We start from the raw sequence: 19,364 nt of genomic DNA on the forward strand, positions 1-19,364 counted from the left end.
AGCCAGTTCGCACCAGTTCAGCACAACCGGTAACTAATTTTTTGTTGCCCAGGCCCAGAATGGACTTCAGGACGTGGCATCCACACAGAGAACGTGGTTCACATATTTTAATCCCATCACTGCAGATAGTCCTTTACCTACGACCACAATTGAGCCCAAAATTTATGTTGCTAAGTTAAAACATTTGTTAAGTGAGCTTTGCCCCATTTTACAATTTTTCTTGCCACTGTTAAGTGAATCATTGCAGTTGTTAACATGGTTGTTAAATGAATCTGGTTTCCCATTGACAGAAGGTCCCAAAAGATGATCACATGACCCAAGGAGACTGCAATGGTCATAAATATGAACCAGTTGCCAAGCATCTGGTTCTTCTTCTCCTCCTTCTCATCTGAATTTTGATCACGTGACCATGGAGATGCCACAATGGTCGTAAATGTGAAACATGGTCATAAGTCACTTTTTACAGTGACATTATAACTTTGAACAATCATTAAATGAAACTGTTGTAAGTCTAGGGCAGTGTTTCTCAACCTTGACAATTTTAAGGCATGTGGACTTCAACTCCCAGAATTCCACAGCCAGCAATGCTGGCTGTGGAATTCTGGGAGTTGAAGTCCACATGCCTTAAAATTGTCAAGGTTGAGAAACACTGGTCTAGGGCTACCTGTATTGTTTCGACGCGAATTTTTGCCTTTTTTACTTATTCTTAGAATCAACGCGGCCGCTTTAGGATTGTGGGTGTGTTTTTTTGAATAGAACAATGCTACGTACTACCAGGCCGATTTTAGCCGCCTGAAGCTATGGATTTTACAGAGATGCCTGGTTGACTGCTTTGCTACTAGAGGCCGTAATTCCTTTTTTTTTCAAGCATTGCAGGAATGTTTTGGTTCTTTCTTAAAGGAAAATACGAACACTCCAACTTGCCCGCGCGCGCCACTTTCTCCCAGCCCGCCCTCCGCCCTCCTATTAACTCTGATCTTGGTCGCGTCATCAGGAGCGTCACCACGCCGGAAAAGGTGGCTGGTTGCGGCGGCGTTGGCGCGAGATAGAAAAGTCTGCTTGGAGCGCCCGGGCGGGAGCCAGTGAGCGCGCCTGCAGTTGCGCGCTCTGCTTTGGGAAGGTTTAGCGGCATTTTCCGCAGCCCTGGCGGCGGCGGCGGCAAGCCCCTCGGGTCCCGGTGGCTCTTTTCGCTGAAGCAAGTCATTCGATAAACTTCTGGCTTGTTTTATGGTTTTCCTGCAAAGCTGCAAGGCAGAATGTCTCGTCGGGCTCGCTGGTGAGTCGCGGGAAGCCCATGCATTTTGGGAGGGCTACGGAGACGGGGTGGGGGGTGTCCTTCTCCCTCCCGCCTTTTTTGGAGCCAATTCCCACCTTCCTCTTCTCCTTCTCCCCCCCCCAACCCAACCCGAAAGCGCTTGCTCTTTTTCGTCCATTTATCCCGCCTCCCCCTCCCGGCCGTGGGTCATGGAGAGAATGAACCTATGGAGCAAACGTGGCAGATGTTTCCATAGGGTTCCAATCTGCTGGGGAGGAGGGGGGGCGCTTCTGGGGAGTGGGGAGCTTAAAATGGCTCTCGTGAAATGCCTGGGCGGCAAGAGGAACCTTTTTTTTCCCTCCAGGCTGCGGCTCGGGGGGGAGGGAAGGGAGAGGAAAATAGGTTGGGCCCTTTTTGTCTAGGAAACATTGCTCGGGGTTGAGAAGGGAAGTGCTCTCCAAACCTGGTTACTTCTCCTTCCATCCCCAAAGAGTGACTCCTGAGTGAAAATGTTGCCTTAGCTCATGACCTTAATAAGGCTGCCCTGGGGCAACTAGATTCAAGTTTACAGTTTTTAGGGTTTTGATGAAATGGTGAAAAAAAAAGCAGTTGAAACCAAAATGATAGTAAGAACTCTGCCTGCAAGAGGTGCTGTAATGATGGAGTCAAGATTTTTTTAAAATCCCAAGGAGTTAAATGCTCTCACTAGGGATTTAGCACATTAGACTCTAATGCGAAGAGCTCCGTTTCAAGCTCTCAAATTAAACAAATATCTTAGCTACTGATCTCATGATAGGTATGAATTTGACTTGACCTTATTTCCCAGGCTGTTGCAAGGACTCTGGGCAGGTCAATATTTCTATCCTGTTTCTGGTTATAAAAAGCAAGTTAGAATATAGGAAGCTGGAAGCTGTTCAGGCATGGACTTTGGCAAATTTCCAAAGAGAAAATTCCAAGCATGAAGAGAACTGACATTTACAAATGAGATCAGTGTTTCTAAAGCTTCATTGTGAAGACATTTTGAAATGTCAGGATGGCTATAGAATGTGTATGTATTTTTTTCCCCTTTGGCTTCCAGTGCAGTGTATGGGTTAGTCCAGTGTATAGGGATACCAATCTGTGTAAAGTGATTTGAAGAACAGGTGAAGATTTTGCTGGAATGTTGCTAAACTAGATAGAAATGAATTAGTATTTGTAGTAAATGCTTAATTATAACATTTCTCTTTTAAAATCTGTTTATAATAGTGAAGAGCAAGAAGAACTGCTTTACCAGGATTCAGATGTGACAGATCGAAGGGATAACAGATGTAAAGTCAAGTGGTCTCGTGAAGAAGTATGTATTGTGTTATTCATAAAGAAAAACAGGGAGATTGGTCTTGGGCCAAGCAGGTGTGAGCCTCTAGGAGGTGAAAGCATAAGAAAAGATCCACTGACAACTTTGGATACAAATATAGTAAATAAACAGAACTAGCCTGCTTTTGAATTAGTAAATGGAAAACAGGCTTAACATTCTCATAAACCAGTACATTGCTGAACCCAAACAGGTCTTGTTATTGACCAAATTATAAGTGAAAAAAGCAGGTGGTTCTCAACTTACAACTCTTTGTTTAGCAACCATCAAAAGTTACAATGGCACTGGAAAAAGTGACATATAACTGATCCTCACACTTAAAACGTTTGCAGAATCTCCAGGGTCACATGATTAAAATTCAGGCAATTGGCAGCTGGCATGTATTTATGATGGTTGCAGTGTCTGAGGTCACATGATCACCATTTGTGACTTAGCTGGCTTTGGACAAACAAATTCAATGGGGAAGCCAGATTCACTTAACAATCATTATGATTTACTTAATAACTACAGTGATTCACTAACTGGCAAAAGTCATAAAATTTGGCATGCCTCACTTAACAATCACCTTGCTTAGCAATAGAAATTCTGGTCCCAATTTTGGTTGTAAATCAAGGATTATCTATAGTACCAAAGATGCATTTATTAATCAGCTCTTTGGATAGTAAATGTTTGCCAGAGTTCTGTATTTCCTTCTGTTTGAAGCTTAAGTTTTTAATCTCAATTTTGGATATTTGTCTATGAAGTGAAACCCAGGGCAAAAGTTAAGTAGGCATTTAGTTCCTGATAAATTATATAGACCTATCCAGTTTTTCTGCTTCCTGTTATAAAATCCCTGCATTATATGAATCAAATTTCTGTAAGATTTATTGTATAATCTGGGGATGGACAATCAAGTACTGGGATCTTGAAAGTTCTTGAAGGGGCAGGGGGCAATTGAGGTTTTATATTTTTCCATACATCAGAGTTTAAAGTATTTGCTTCTACGAGATCCTATGTGCTATTTCTGTTGCATTGTATACTTTGTGGTAGCAGTGTAACTTGCTACCTAAGGGTAGCAAATCACATAAAAAAAATCAAGATTCTATTTCTTATTTTGTGTTAGGTTGTGACATATCCTTAACAGTCTTGCTCTTTTTAGGATGAGCTGTTGAATTCACTGGTGACACAGTTTGGACATGACTGGAAATTCCTAGCAAGCCATTTTCCTGTAAGTGGAGTTTTTCAGTTGAGTAGATTTTCTTCTTGTTTTCCCTATCAACAAAAACAATAGGAAGCTAAATTTACAGAAATTTAACTGCTGGTTAAAGGCTAACGTATGTCTCTGTTCCTTTTGATTTTTATTTCTGTCTGTCTTACTGTTTCATTTAACATAAACCTATTTAAATTTGCTCATAGAACCGCACTGAACAGCAATGTCAGTATCGTTGGCTAAGAGTGCTAAATCCTGTTCTTGTAAAAGGCCCATGGACTAAACAAGAAGATCAGAAGGTAATTCATTGTTCAGTACTTACTTCTGGAGCTGAGGAGTTGAAATGCTATCTTCTTTGTGATAGGGAACTTCAGTATGAACCCAACTGAAGGAATTGCTGGGCATAATTCGCAAGCAAGTCCAGAATTTCCACCAGAACATTGGCAAGGAATCTGGGTTTACATCTACAAGTATGAAGGATGTCAATCTGAGTTCAACTTCCCGTTGGAAGATAAGAGATATAATTCAGATATTTTGCCTCCTTCACATTATATAAAATTTTGTAGTACAATAGAGAATCCAAAGATTTATTGCAGTTTGAACTACCTGGGTTCTCCAAGATTCCTTTTGTAGCCTCCATCATATCCCCAATATTGGGCAAAAGTTTTTTTTAGTTTTGATAATGAGTTATGCCTTGAAATCCCTTGCGGGGCTTAAAATGCTGATTTTGCCCCTTCAAGATATTAAACCCTTATCCTCAAGTTGGGTTGGTTTCTCCAGTTCTAAAGAGACCCTAAAAACAAAAATGAGTGTCTTTAGGCAAACATCGCCCAGAGTGGATCAAAAATGCATGGCCCTGCTTAACTGCATCTTTCCACATGGATCCTTGTATAATGGCTGAATGTCAAGGGTCAAAAGTGCATCCAGTAAATAAAACTAAATGTAACCATTTTATTTTTGTGATGAGGTCATTGAATTGGTGAAAAAATATGGCACAAAGCAATGGACTCTCATAGCCAAGCATTTGAAAGGCCGTCTAGGAAAGCAATGTCGGGAACGTTGGCACAACCACTTGAACCCTGAAGTCAAGAAATCATCCTGGACAGAAGAGGAAGACCGCATAATTTGTGAGGCTCACAAGATACTTGGAAACCGGTGGGCTGAGATTGCCAAGCTGCTGCCTGGAAGGTACGTTTGAAAAGCTGTTGAAGCAGCCTTCTTTCAGAATAGCAGTGCTTGCTGCTGCTGCTGCTGCTTCTCCTGGCTGATGGCGCATGCATTTATTGTTTATTTTTAAAGGACTGATAATGCTGTGAAAAACCATTGGAATTCTACAATCAAAAGGAAGGTGGACACAGGAGGCTTTCTTAATGAAGCAAAAGAATCCAAACCCCTTTATTTGCTGGTGGAGGTGGAAGGCAGGGATGGACAAAATACATCAGAAGGGGAAAATCAGGTAGTGCAAAACATTTATCTTTCAGCTGCCTATGGAACGTTTGAATAACAAACTGTTTTGAAGATTATGTATCATAGTGCTTGATGAAATATGGATGTGCAAAATGCAACATTTCTAAGGATAGAATTGTAAAGTACTGCTGGGATATTTTGTATTTTTCATGGTATGAATGGTCACGCTTGGAACATCACAAATCACTTTGTCTTCTTGAAGAATTATTCCAGAAAACTACAAGCTATGCTCAGAATTTCTAAATGATTACATTTTTGGGGGGGAAAGCAGAATATTTCCAGGTAGAATGGAATATTTTATCTCCAGAATGCTGAGATTTGGATATAATCTTTCTTTTTGCAAGGCTTAGTTCTGTAAAGGACTGGGGCGGGAGGTGGAATTTGGACGCAAGAAAGAAAATTAAATTAAAATCATTGAAGTAACTGTTGCTTCAGAAATATGATAGGAAGCTTCAGAAATATGATAGGAAGCTGCTATCAGTTTTGACCATATTGGTGGTGACAGAGTTGAAATCCAACATCTGGATTTACAAAAATGTTTTCTGTATTTGATAAGAAGAAGGTAGGTCTTATTTGTGTTCTTCCTACTTCTGATTTTACAATCTACAACTTTGAACATGTTTTTGTTTATAGTGATACAAATCTTCACTCATCTTTCACAGCAGCATTTTTTGACCAACTGGCCCGTCCAGACTTTGGAAGTAAAGAAGGAAGAAGTTGCTGATGAAGAGCCAGCAGACCTGCAGATGTTGCCATCTGAGCCAATGCTTGAAAGCCTAGTGGATCCCAGTGTCAATGGAGCATCAGAAATCATGGTGTCAGATGATCCTTTGGATGGGAGTTCTGCATGTACATGGGTGGTTGAAGGCAATTATTTGTGTACTGCTGCAGCCCCAGCTATTTCAGAAGCTCTGGACATGATTGAATCTGTAAGAAATGAATTAATTGAATATTTTGATAAACTACATCAGTGTTTTTCAAATTAAGGACTTTTAACTCCTTGAATTCCGCAGCTAGCAAAGGAATTACAAGTGTATAGATCTTAAGGTTGCCAAATTTGAAAACCAGTGAACTACATAAGGGTAGAAGGAGAATGGGGCAGGAAAGATTATTTGAAGGAAACAGTCCTTTTGGTGGAGGGGGGGCTCAGTGGATGATACATATTGTAGTGAATCTAATTTCCATTTTGTATGGCTTAACCTTTGTGTAAATGTATCTTTGAATGTCTAAACAGTATATCTTTGCTGATTTTGAGTTGATTTTAAATGTTTTGTGATTTATTGGTGATTTGCTGATTTATATGTGACCACTGGTTATATCCATTTCCATAAGCTGAGTGTGATATAATGGTTAAGGTACTGGATTATGAGTGGGAAAATCCAGATTCTACATCTTTTACAGAGAAGCCGGCTGGGTGATTTGGCCCAGTTGCCTTTAATGTGCTCAAAATCTACCAACAGGTGCTAAAGCAGTGTGGGAAAGTGGTCTATAATCTTCCATAAGAGGTTTATGGATTGATTTTGGCTGCTGATAATAAAGCATCTCATAATCCAAAGCTATTAGCAGAACTTTTTACCTGTTCCTGTGTTCATTGTCTGCAGTCTTGTCTTAGACCTGGATCTTATTTTGAACATTCCTATTCTGGCAGGACCCAGATGGCTGGTGTGATCTCTCCCAGTTTGACCTACCCGATGATTTATCTGCAAGTAACAGCAACAGTCCGGAGAAGCAAGCCTCTATAAAACCCTACTGCTCTTCACAGAATGTTACAGAGTACCGTTTAGATGGCCACACCATTTCGGATCTCAGCAAAGGCAGCAAGGGTGAACTCATCCCCATTTCACCTTGCACAGACATGAGCTTTGGCACACCGCCTGCTGTGCTCAAGAGGCAAAAAAAGAGGAAAATTAGTCTCTCACCAGTTTTAGAGGGTGGTACCAGTACAAATCTCTCTTTCCTTGATTCCTATAACAGCATGACACCCAAGAGTACACCAGTTAAAAGCACCCCCGTCAAAACTCTGCCATTCTCCCCATCCCAGGTAGGTTGGTGTGAACTGGCAATGAGATAGATATAAAGAACAAGATAAAGGCTAGTTGTGCCAAGGTGCCCTCTTTTGTTTAATGATATAACGGTCAATTTTGACAATTGGTAGCATCCTGTTTCTATTTGGTGGGATGTGTGCTTAAGGGGGGAATTCAGAGTAATGAAAAACAGTTATCAGTAACTACCATATATAATTTATATAGAGTTTTGGGCTGTTTCAGTCATCCTTTCCTATCTGGTTTTTTTTAAAATTTGATGTAGTCTGCACCTTCCAGAATTGTTGGCTAAAATGGCTAACTGACAAGAAACTGGCCAAGCTGATTGGGAACTTTGGATGTTGTAATTGTATCACAGGGCATCAGTTTAAAGAAAGTTCAGCTTGATATGAGATGAAAATGATACACAAAACCGTTCTGTTAGAAATTGGCATGCTTATATCCTGATAAAATCAGAAATAGATGGCAATTTTTTTGCAAGCCAAGGCAATTTTTCTACAATTCGGGTAGTCCTTGACTTAAAACCACAGTTGGGACTGGAACTTCCATCATTGAGTAGTATGGTCATTAAATGAATTGTGTTCAATTTTACAACCTTTTTGCTGCAGTCATTAAGCTAGGAGTCCTCATGCCAGAAACCAGTCTGCACAAACAAGCAAAGCCCCATCCGTGGGATGCAGGTAGCACATGAAACCACACCCCCTCGGGTCTACAGAAAAATCTCCAGGGAACCGGTCCCTGGTGCCCCAAAATTTGGGGGCCACTGCATTAAACAATCTGGCTCCCTCCATTGATTTTGCTTGTTGGAAGTCCCCTGGGAAGATCAGAAACAGTGATCAGAGGACTCACGGGGACACTAACAATCTTAAGTTTGAGGGTCAGTTGCGAGTTATATTTTTTAAGTACTGTTGTAACTTTGAATGGTCATTAAACCGTCATAAATCAAGGACTACCCTTAGTAATCTCTTACATCAGAGCCCGATTCTCACTTTAGGGCACCTGTTTTCTTCTGCATCATATTTGTTTTGTTTACCTCTAAGAAGTGTTCCTCAACCTCAGCAACTTTAAGATGTGTGGACTTACAGACCGCTTGTGGCTGTAAGGCTGATAAAATAGCTTCAGTGACAATTTGGGATTTGATTTTTCAAATTCTTCCTTTTGAAATTCTGCTTACAAAAGATTTTCTCCATATGTAAAATCTGTATGGACTTCTTAGAATGTATTCCTACCATTCCACTGGGTTAGGCATTTATTCTCCAGCCTTGTTTTGTAATTTTGCGTTTTTTTGAATGCATGAGTCCAACACTAGCAACTTAGGTGTGTTTTTGCTTGGCCTCAAAAATAACTTTTAAGATAGAAAGTGCCCTGAGTATCTTGCTTACAGATGACTGAACGTAGGCAAATGCTACTGGATGTTTGTTGTAAAACTCTTACCAGGTGCTTTCATACTGACATCCTGTGTCAGGTTTATTGCCAATATGGGAGCCTTCCTGCTATATCGGTTTCTAAGATTTGAAAATGCATTCTTTGCAGACCTGATATCAGTTAAAAATCAGAATTTGGTATTAAAAGCTATAGGAATTTAAATTTAGCTTTGGATTACACATATACTTTTACCTCCGTTCCCATGTCTAAAAGTAAGATAAATGTTTTGAAAATATATTTTCTTTCTTATTCATAAGTTGATTTAGTCCATTCTATTAAATCCAATACCGACTGACAGAATTTCAAATAATATCTCCAGGAATTGTTAATGTGTTTCTATTGAACTATAGCTTTTTAATCCAGGCCTGAGGCCAAGAAGAGGGAACAATTCATTCCTAGAGGATTCTCCCTCTATTTTAAAAAGTTTGGCTTATTTGCAGTTTTTTTAACTCAACTGGGAAACAAGACAACATGCCCTGAGAAAGGGCAAAGGTTAAGTAACAGTTGTCCTCTATACCAATTGTTCCAGATTAGTATGGAGGGGAAACACATCAATGTGTGGAAATAAGCCCCAAACTAACTTCTTTTTGTGAGCTCTAGAGGCTGCTGTCTGGAAAGGTTTTTTATTATAAGGATCAATATTCCTGTTTTTATGATATTTCTGTGAATAGACTACTCACCATCAGATAGCTTTATCACTTTAGCACAGAGACAAAGCAGATCTCACTGTGACCTGTGTAAAGGCATCAGTAATTGTAGCATATGATGGAACCTAAAATGAAGATAAAGGACTTTTTTTTTCCTTTTTCCCTTTCCTCTGCTTTTTGAGTGCTTTCTATTGAAAGCGAGATGAATTTTAGGGTATTTTAGAAGTGACAGGCTGCATACGAGGAACAGAAAATGTTTCTTTATAGTGAGTCAGATCACTGCTCTCTATACATTTGTACCTATCTCCATGGTTTCAGAGAAGAGTTGCTAGAGTGAGATGCTGAGGATTGAAATTATACATTGTGTGAAAGTATGGTAGAATTTATATCTTGCAGGTATGAGAATGAGCAGGATGTTGCAGATCAGACCTGCTGCTCAGTCCTGAAGTTCTTGTAAGATGAGGAATTATATTAATATTTTCATTTCCCCCTCGATCCTGTTACCAAACTACTTTGAGAAATCCCTTCCATCTTTATGAAAAATAAAATATTAATTTCTTTTACCATGTAGTTCCTGAATTTATGGACAAAACAAGACACTTTTGATTTGGAGAACCCCTCCTTAACTTCCACACCCGTTTGCAGCCAGAAGGTGATTGTGACAACCCCACTGCACAGGGACAAGACCCCACTACTGCAGAAGACCTCTGTGTAAGTCTTCTTTCTATCTTTCTCCTCCCAAGTTGCACCTTGTGATCCAGGAGATTTAGGCAAAGCATACAGGAGATAAGAGTGAAACAAGAGGAACTTTTGTATGCTTTAAAATGAAATGCACATTGGAAATATCTTACTACAAATGATTTAAGAGTTGCCTTGCTGTGAGATGGGCAGTAAATAAGTTTAATAAATAAATACATAAATTGTCAGCATTTGTTTTCTTTACAGATCCTTTAGATATAAATGCATTGGGTGATGTGGGCTAGTAGGGGATGCTGTGTTAGGTTTTGCAGTCCTGCCTGCCTCATAAGTTAAATCAACTCAGGCTGAGGTCCCAAACAGTTAATAGTACTTTCATTGTTTCTTTTGTCATTTACCTGAATCCAGTCTTGGATTTAAAAATGATAGTGCTTTACTCTTCTGCATGTATGTTTTCAGATTTGTAACTCCTGATCAGAAATATACGGCAGACAATACACCTCATACGCCAACTCCTTTTAAGAATGCGCTAGAGAAATATGGCCCAATAAGGCCTTTGGTATGTATTAAGCCAATTCATGGATTCTTTCTATGTTTGCATTTCATATCCCCGCTGGAGTAATAGTCCCCTAATATACTTCAAGAAATGGAGCTAAAAAAGATTTCTTGTGTAAGGCTAATAAGGAACGGATTCCAGTTGTGAATTAAATTTGGTTCCTCTCCATGTTTATGTTCTCTCAAGGCTGGTTTAAATAATTTTCCTACTTATTATAGGGAATTGAACTAAATGATCATTGTGATCATTTCCAAAATTCCACATATCTCCCCATCTGGTGGGCTCTCAGAATAAGGCATTGACTTGAACTTATTATTTGCAGAGGCTTTTTGAAATTAGGCCAATGATCAAAAAAGTTGATTGCTTTGGTTTTAAGATGTAATAATAATTATTATAGGTAGGAGATTTTAATATAAATCCCTTTAATTTTCTCTTTATAATTCTGCCCATCCCACCTAATAATCTCTTGTGCTTTCTTCTATCTCCCTCTTTTTGGGGAAATCAAAGGTTTTTTCCCTCTCCAAATATGTCCCTTTAGGAATAAATAAGATAAAGTTTATGCATACCTGTGAGCAAAGTTACTATTTTAGAAATGGGTGGAACTGCTCCTTCAGGTTAAAGAACAAAATGCCAAATGTTGAGTCATGATTCTGCTATTAATCACATCTTGTTGACTCCCCACCCAACTTTGTATCACAAACTGCAGGCCCACACACCTAATCTTGAAGAGGATTTGAAAGAAGTACTCTGGAGTGAGACTGGAATGGAACTGATCATAGAAGATGATGTGAAGCCAGAGAAACAGAGAAGAAAACAGGGTGTAAGCATCTGATTAAGCATGTCTGCTAAACGTTATATTTCCTTTTACTTGTCCTTGTAACTTTTAAAGTTTACAGAGCCAGATCTGCTCCATACTGGTTGGATGCCACAATGAGCTTTCCCAGATAATGCCACTTTTAAAAATACAAGTGCAAACCCACACCATTTTACTTGCACCATGGGGTGTTTGATTTAAAATTCATGGTATAGCATTAATTTTCCACTTCTCTATCTTCAGTGAGACCTTTGCATGACAGAACTCTTGTTGCAGAAGTTAGCCAGGTTGAAGACCAGGCTTATGGAATCTTTATTCCTGATGATGCCCTTTGTGGATCATCTGTCGGGGACTTTTTTTCTCTCCAACTTCTTTCCTGCGCAGCAAGAAGGAGGCTGGAGACAGGGAAGAAATGGTTTGAACAATAATTTCCAGGGAGGAAAGAACAAACTGTTTTGGACTGATGTGGTCTGACTTTTGCATTTAATAGGCTTTTGAAATTAGCTTGAGGGCAGCAGGTTACCTGTCCAGGTTTGGGGAAGAGGAACAATTATACCTCAAGCAATTGGGATCTGCTGACAGGTTAGTGCAGGTGTCTTCAAACTAAAGTTTGAAGTCCATGAGACATAAAAGGGCCGAGTTTGAAGACACCTGGGTTAGTACATAATTCATTATGCACAATATACAATGAAATAGCAAAAATCTTCCTTTTTACCCCGTCTAAGACTATAAAATCCATGTCTGTAGCAGACTAGATATAGAATGGTGTGTGTTTGTCTAAGTTATTTTATTGTGCGGTTCTTCTAGTATTGTGGATTATAAGTTTTGCTTATTGAGCTTCTGTTTGCATCGGTATAGCCTCTTAAATGACTCTTTGACTTTGGGTTAGTCAGTCTTAGTCTTTAGGTAAAACTCTTAAATTTAAACTCTTAAATAGTTGAAATTTATCTTTCCAGAACTATTCCAGAATGCATGTTCTGTGAGCAAATTAGTTGTGCTAGCTCTCTCCTAGCTGCATTTCACATGTGAAAATGAGTTGTACTTGGCAAATTACTTTAAGGCATCACAGGATTCTTACTTACCTGAAGATCAGCCAAAGGGGAAAAGAAAACTATGTTATAAAACATATCAATCTGTTATGCCCCAAGTATTTTTGAACTAGGTTATATCTTTTTTTTATCTCTGTGTTATAAAAACTGATATAGAAGTGCAACTTGTAAATCTGGTAGCTCTTGAGATGTCACCGAGTATGTGTTTTTGGTAAAAACACTTGTTTGGAATTTGCAAAAGGTATGCATTATGATTGGCTATTTTAGAATTTCAGGAATTCTAAATTGTAGCAATTAGTCCTCAGTTTATGTCGTTGAACAAGTCTTGTTACGTTTTGTCCATTTGTAATTTATGCTGGAGCTGGCAGGCTTTACATTAATCTTCGTGGTTTGCTTGACTTATTACTGCACTTTGGTGTGCTGATATTTCTCAGAAAATCTTATTAGCATTGGGTTTGTTTTGCCTCCCACGGGCATTGAAAGGATCTTAGTGACAATGTACAAATAAATTAATTCTCCAAAACTTAATTCATGTCCAAATTGTTTAGGTTTCTGCAATAATTCGCTACAAGTCAGATTTAGAATCTGACATAACTTGGTGCCCGACTTTTTCCTTTTGTTTTATTTTTCCTTTTAAAACCTAAATATCCTGATTCCGTTGCTTTTTCAGTTGCACAGGAGTCCAATTAAGAAGGTCAGGAAATCCCTTGCTTTGGACGTTATTGATGAAGACTTGAAGCTGACTGTTTCCTCTGTGGCCAACCCTATTTGCTTCAAAAGAACTCAGGTGAGCTGGGGAGTAAGTTGGTAGCTGGTAATAATTTTAAAATATCTCTGCTTACCTGCTTGCTACAATATTCTTTCATTGCAATAGGAAAGTTGGTATCTCCCCAGTCTTTGTTCCTCCAGAAGGCAATTTCATACGTTCTTACACAACTGATCTCTGTTGTATAGGTGTAATTATATGCACACACTTTAAACCCTTCCTGTTTCATGAGACAGAAGTTTAGCTTTAGGGAACTCTTAATGTTTTCAGTTCTGGGATTTTGCAAATAGTGGCAAAAGACCTATATTTTACATAAAACCTGGCAACATTTCATGAAGAAGAGCTATTCCTTTTTTTAAAAGTTGCCCTTTTTTTAGGTACTTTGAGAATTGATAGTTTTTTTATTCTTGTAGCAGTTGCTTGTACTTTACCAGTGCATTGTGTTTCCCTGCAATTTTCAGTGCCAGAAATGGTAATGAAACATTTTCTTCTGATAACAATTTCTGTAAGAGCACTTAAGCATATTAGTGAGAACTGTTAAGTATTATCTGTCTGTGCTAATGAATTACCTTGAAACTGTTATATTTTTTTAAAAAAACAAACAAAATACAACAAACTCCCATGTGATTTTTTTTAAAAAAAATAATTACTGTGTATTTGTGCACCATTAATTCTGATGTAATAATTGATACTTGACTTGTTAATGTGCTTTTCTATAATGCTATAAATTAGAAGGCAGCAGCTTATTATCATCCATCCTGCAAAATAGTTGGCCTCCGTAGAGTTTCAGGAAAGCTGTGTTGGGCCCATGCTGCTTTTAGCAACCACATCTCTCAGCCTGCAGATAAGTGGCTCAATTTTATTGCAGACAAAAATATAAGAAACACATTCTGGGTAGGAAAAAAAAATGAGGTGGGAGATTGCAGATTCAAGAGTAGAACAGGCAAATGTTAATGGTATTGAAGAAAAATGATTGTGGAACTTCATTAAAATAGCAAAATGTCCAAATTTTGATCAAAAACTTCCTTGGAACACAAGAATTCAATTCATTACTTTTAATAAGGCAGCAGCTTCCTTAGTAAATGTTATTTTTCTAAAATTTTAAAAGCCTTATGCGAGAGGGATATGCCAGTCATCTTAAAGGAGGTACCGATACACCTTCTGCTTAAGAACTCATGTCTGGAAGTGGCTGTGTTAGAGGGCTATCGTCCAGTCCCAAACTTTCCCTTTTGGAGGGAAGGTTGTGGAGAAAGTGATACAATACTTATAGAAGAACCTGGGGGAAGTAGAAATATTTAGGTTTTCCCAGGCATGGGCATGGGCATTGGCATCTCAAGGTTCAGCTGTGATGAGACTTGTGTGCTCTGTGTAATCGTCTTTATGCTGCTTGATTTCCCAATAGCTTTTGGTGCCATCAACCACAGCATACTTTTGGATTGCCTGCAAGGATTGGGCGTTCAAGGCACAATGTTGTAGTGCTTTCATTTCTTCTTAAATAGGCAATTCCAATAGTAGCTGTGGGGGAGAAGAGGCTGAACCATTAGATACTCCAGTATATTGGTAGACCAGAGGATAGCTTTCTTTCCTATTTCATTTAAAATCTATATTAAGCTGCTAGGTGTGGTAATCTGCCAGCACAGGTGAATTATCTCCACTCTGGATCGAATGGGAAATGGAATCTTGACTTGGTCCTTGGGGCTGTTGGATGGGGAAAAAACTGTCCAATTAAAGCAATATACAAGTTAAACAAATGCATTATTGTGCCCTTTTCAGCAACATATTAATACATTTGATTACACTAGTTTTTAAAGCTGGAGATACAAGTGCACACCACAGTTACTCAGCCCCGGCTACCTTATGAATTGCTAAACCAGGAAGACATAGCCTGCTACTTCTATGATTCCCAGGCAGTTTTGCAACCAATGTGGTGAAGCTTTCTAGGGAGAGTGATTATTTATTCTGAATTATGGTAATAAGTATTGTTTATGTTATTATGTTCATTAGTACTGTTGCGTAGCTTTGGTGATAATTGATCTCCATAGTTAACATACTGAAATAAAGCACAAATGTGACCTTTTGCATTACTCGGCAATAATTATGAAATTTCTTATTCTTGTAGATAAGGTAGTCCTTGACCTATGACTACAATTGAGCCCAAATTTTCTGTTGCTAAGCGAGACAGTTGTTAAGTGAGGTTTGGCCAATTTTATGACCTTTCTTGCCACAGTTAAGTGAATCACTGTACTTTAGTTAGTAATACGGTTGTTAAGTGAATCTGACTTCCCCATTGACTTAGCTTGTCAGAAGGTTGCAGAACTTGATCACATAACCCTGGGAGACTGCAGCCATCATAAATACATGCCAGTTGCCAAGTGTCCAAATTTTGATCACATGACAAATTGGATGCTGCAATGGTCATCAGTATGAAAAATGATCGTAAGTCCCTTTTTCTAGCACCATTCTAATTTTTGAATGGTCACTCAATGAATGGTTGTAAGTCAAGCACTATCTGTATGCTGATGAATTATTACTTTGAACACAGTAAAGTATTACAAATAAAACATTTTTCCTGTTTACATTAAATGCATGCTTTCTGCTTGCTTTATAATGTATTAATAGGAATGGCTTGGAATGAAATCAGTAAGTATGTTTCATGGCAACTTACTTTTCTCATTGGTTGACTGATATTTAAATTTTCTTTGCAGTCCCTAAACTTTTCTTTGTCAAGCAGCAAGAATGACAACAGTTTACTCAACAGAGGATTTGTGCACATAAAGACTGAGAAGGTTTCATCTTCCAGAAGAAACCAAAGTAAATTCAGGGTACCAACTTTAGTAAGTATAGGTAGTCATGGACATTGCTAGATGCCACAATCTTAGGGATTTGAAAAATGGGATGCTAAAATCTGTACTATGCTCCTAGCAACTTATACGATTATAAGATCCATCTCTAAATTTATGAATCAAGAGTAAAGTCACCTTTCAGTCATGTTTACCTTGTCTCCTGAGGCCTTGAATAGACATGTCTGAAGTTTTCTATGCCACAATGTGGAAGCAGTTTGTCATTGTGTCAACTAACTTTTGCACTTTGAAACCGATTATAAAGTTTGGTCAGCCATTATTTTTTAAATAAAAAATATATACAATATAATGGTTGCCACTGGGCAAAAATTCCACGGCAAAAATTCTGTCTTCCTGTTTAATAATTTCATGTCTGTCAATTACAAATGCATTGCTTTGTTTTTATTTTTTTCTTTCTACGCCACTGTGTATTCCATAAGCTTCATTCTCCTGCCATTTTGATGTGTGGTCTGGTTTGAAATCTGTTGTGTGATAACAACCTATTAAAAATGGAAATATTCCTACAGTCAGTTTCTGTAGGAAAAAATAACCATTTTATTTCTTTAAGCAGGCAGTTACATTCTCAATGTGTTATTTTAATTTATTTGCTATTATCTGCTAGAGAAATAAGGATATGTTGAAATAACATCATTTTGGGACATTTACAAATTCTATGTAGCTGTGGTCAACTTAATTTTGCAGTCTGTTGATAATCCATAATTGGTTGGAATCTCATACATTAAAATTAAGTCTTTTGCAAATCTGTATTCATTTAGATGCATGTACAATGGATGTCTTTGTATTCTCTGTTTTGCAGATGTCCAATGCTTGGAAAACTGTGGCTTGTGGTGGTTCCAAAGATCAGCTGATCATGCAAGACAAAGCTCGCCAAGTCCTGGGTGTTTTGAAACATAATCACACATCTCGAACATTGATCCTATCTTGAAGAACCCTAATAATATGTAGTTCTGCTTATATATATATACAGTATATATATATGGAAATGGGGGAAGAGAGGAAGAGAAAATAACTGACTTACTTTTTCAGTGCAACTTCTCTTTTGTGACCTCTGAGATTTGAATTGTACTAAGTTTCTGATTTTAAGTGGGTTGTAGAAAATTTGGGCCTAGCAGAATGCCAAGAATGTGGCAGCCTTAAGAAATATCCCTGTGTACCTCCTAGGTAATTTGCGTAATTTGTGGAAACAACTACTGTTTTGTCTTTGCCTTCAACTGACCTACAAGAGGGACCTATGAGCTGAATGAATTGACACTGATGAGACAGCCCTGGATGTCTGGATCTAGTTAGTTTCCACCAACTCTGTTCAGCTTTGCAGAGTTGGGCAGACTGAGCCCAGAAGACGATTTGATATGCTATGAAAAATTGAAACCACTTCCTCAGAGCATTGCTGGCTAAAAACTAATAAAATCACTGCCTTTACCCTTTTGTCAGCATCTGTTGCTCCTTACTAAGATCCAGAATTACTTAAAAAGCCACAACATACAAACCTATTTTGTGTAATATTTCCGGGGTCCACCAGAAGGCGCTGATGTCAACATTATTGCTCTAGCTCAGCCGAAAATAAATGCACCTAAGGAACAAGCCAGCTATCTGAAAGAAACAGTCTATGTATTGGGTGCACATTCTTTTAGGAGACTTTGGGAATACTTATATATGAAGCTGAAGGCATTGGACATACTGCACAAGAAAAGCCACAGCCAGTGTAAATTTACTTCTGACAATGTCTGAAAGCCATATACACTGTTTTGCTGCAGAAGAAGACATTGGTATATTCTTGCAAATGAAATGGGTCTCATTGATGTGAACAGTAAAGCAGGCACAGCAGTGGCTGGGATAAGCTGTGCCTTGTTTGGGGCTTGTGCTATTCATTTGAAGTGTATCATGGTGATTGGAGAGATCCTGCCAAATCAATCATATTTGTAAACTGAATCAGCTTCCGGGTGCCTGAATCTAATTGCAAACCTGTATTATTAGGGCAAAAGGTCATGTTGCTGTTTTGCAGGTTGATGTCCATGGTGCAATAGAAAGGGAAACAGGCTGTACATCCACATCCGCTTCTCTATTATCAGTGGCAGATACTTAAGCTTGCCTCTGCAAAATGTTTAATATGAACCTCAGTCAGTATGAAAGCCTTTCTCAGAACTACTTGAACATTTTAAATATGCATTTGCATTTAAATGTCAGTCACCCTATACGTGTCTTTGATATCTGTAAATCAATATCTTAATTGGGACCTTTGAAGTCTGAATTTCCAAGACTTTTTGTAAGGCAAGAAAGGAAAAATGGGGAGAGAAATCTGAAGAACATTAGCATGACGTTACACCACTAAGAATATGGGAGAGTCTTTAAACTGATATTGATTGTATCAAATACAGATATTCCAGGGAAGAATCAATTAAGTTCTCATTTTTGAAAATAGGAATTTCATTAGTTAAAATCAAAAGCCTTTCCCATTTCTGTGAGATGCAGAAACTTTAGTCAATAGAAATAAGGAAAGCCACAAGGCATCTCTTCCGAGTAGCAAAGCCTGGTGATCATCTTAAATAGTGGAATTATATCAATCATGCCTGATAAGTTCTTGAAAATTCAAGCTTGCAATTGTAAGTCTTCAAGTTAAGCTATTAATCTGTTTTGGATTTCCCTCAAAACCAGCAGTATCATTGATTTCTTTCATTATTTATGCAATCTAATCCACACTGCCATGATTGCTGTTGAGCAAGTCTTTATCTCTGTACATAACCTACCTCACAGGGCTGTTGTGAGGCAAGCTGTATAGCTCTGAAGGAATGGAAAAGATACAAATAAAACAAGACTAACCTTTGGAAATCCTGCTGTCTATTTAAGATGCAAATGCTAGATCAGGTTGGGAAAAATTGGAGAGATTTTTTTTTGGCTGAGTATTAGCGCTTCTGGAGACTTCTTACCATTATGGGATGGGCCTTCAAATATGCTGAGCTTCAGTTAACACATTCCCCCCAGCCAGTTGATTATTAAAAACATTAATTGGCAACAATGCAGTTGAAGTCCAGCATATTGGAAAGCTGGCTGACATCAATGCATATTTAAGAATTGGGGTGGGGGTGGTTTGGGCTGGAGCTGTCTAATTAAAAGATTAGAAGGGGAGCATTAAATGCTATTGCTAATTCTGCAAATCTGATTCCACCAACATATTCTGCTGTATGAGCTTATTGCTTATAAAGGAAGACTTGATGAGCAAATTTCAAGGGGATTGAGCAGAGAGCCTGG

At 38.5% G+C, this 19,364-nt stretch overlaps 1 protein-coding gene across 1 annotated transcript; it reads left to right on the forward strand.

Moving 5' to 3' along the window:
* Positions 1–1,256: 1,256 nt before the first annotated feature.
* MYBL2 (MYB proto-oncogene like 2) lies at positions 1,257–17,079 on the forward strand. The gene is made up of 14 exons (XM_029284755.1): positions 1,257–1,276; positions 2,501–2,588; positions 3,745–3,813; positions 4,002–4,094; positions 4,763–4,983; positions 5,095–5,251; positions 5,925–6,191; positions 6,911–7,303; positions 9,948–10,087; positions 10,532–10,631; positions 11,335–11,448; positions 13,162–13,290; positions 15,963–16,091; positions 16,915–17,079. The coding sequence occupies exons 1-14, from the start codon at positions 1,257–1,259 to the stop codon at positions 17,041–17,043; spliced, it is 2,049 nt and encodes a 682-aa protein (XP_029140588.1). The 3' UTR covers positions 17,044–17,079.
* Positions 17,080–19,364: the final 2,285 nt, after the last annotated feature.

This window comes from Protobothrops mucrosquamatus, unplaced genomic scaffold (assembly GCF_001527695.2).
Source record: "Protobothrops mucrosquamatus isolate PMUCROS unplaced genomic scaffold, P.Mucros_1.0 scaffold903, whole genome shotgun sequence".
Classification (NCBI taxonomy): domain Eukaryota; kingdom Metazoa; phylum Chordata; class Lepidosauria; order Squamata; family Viperidae; genus Protobothrops; species Protobothrops mucrosquamatus.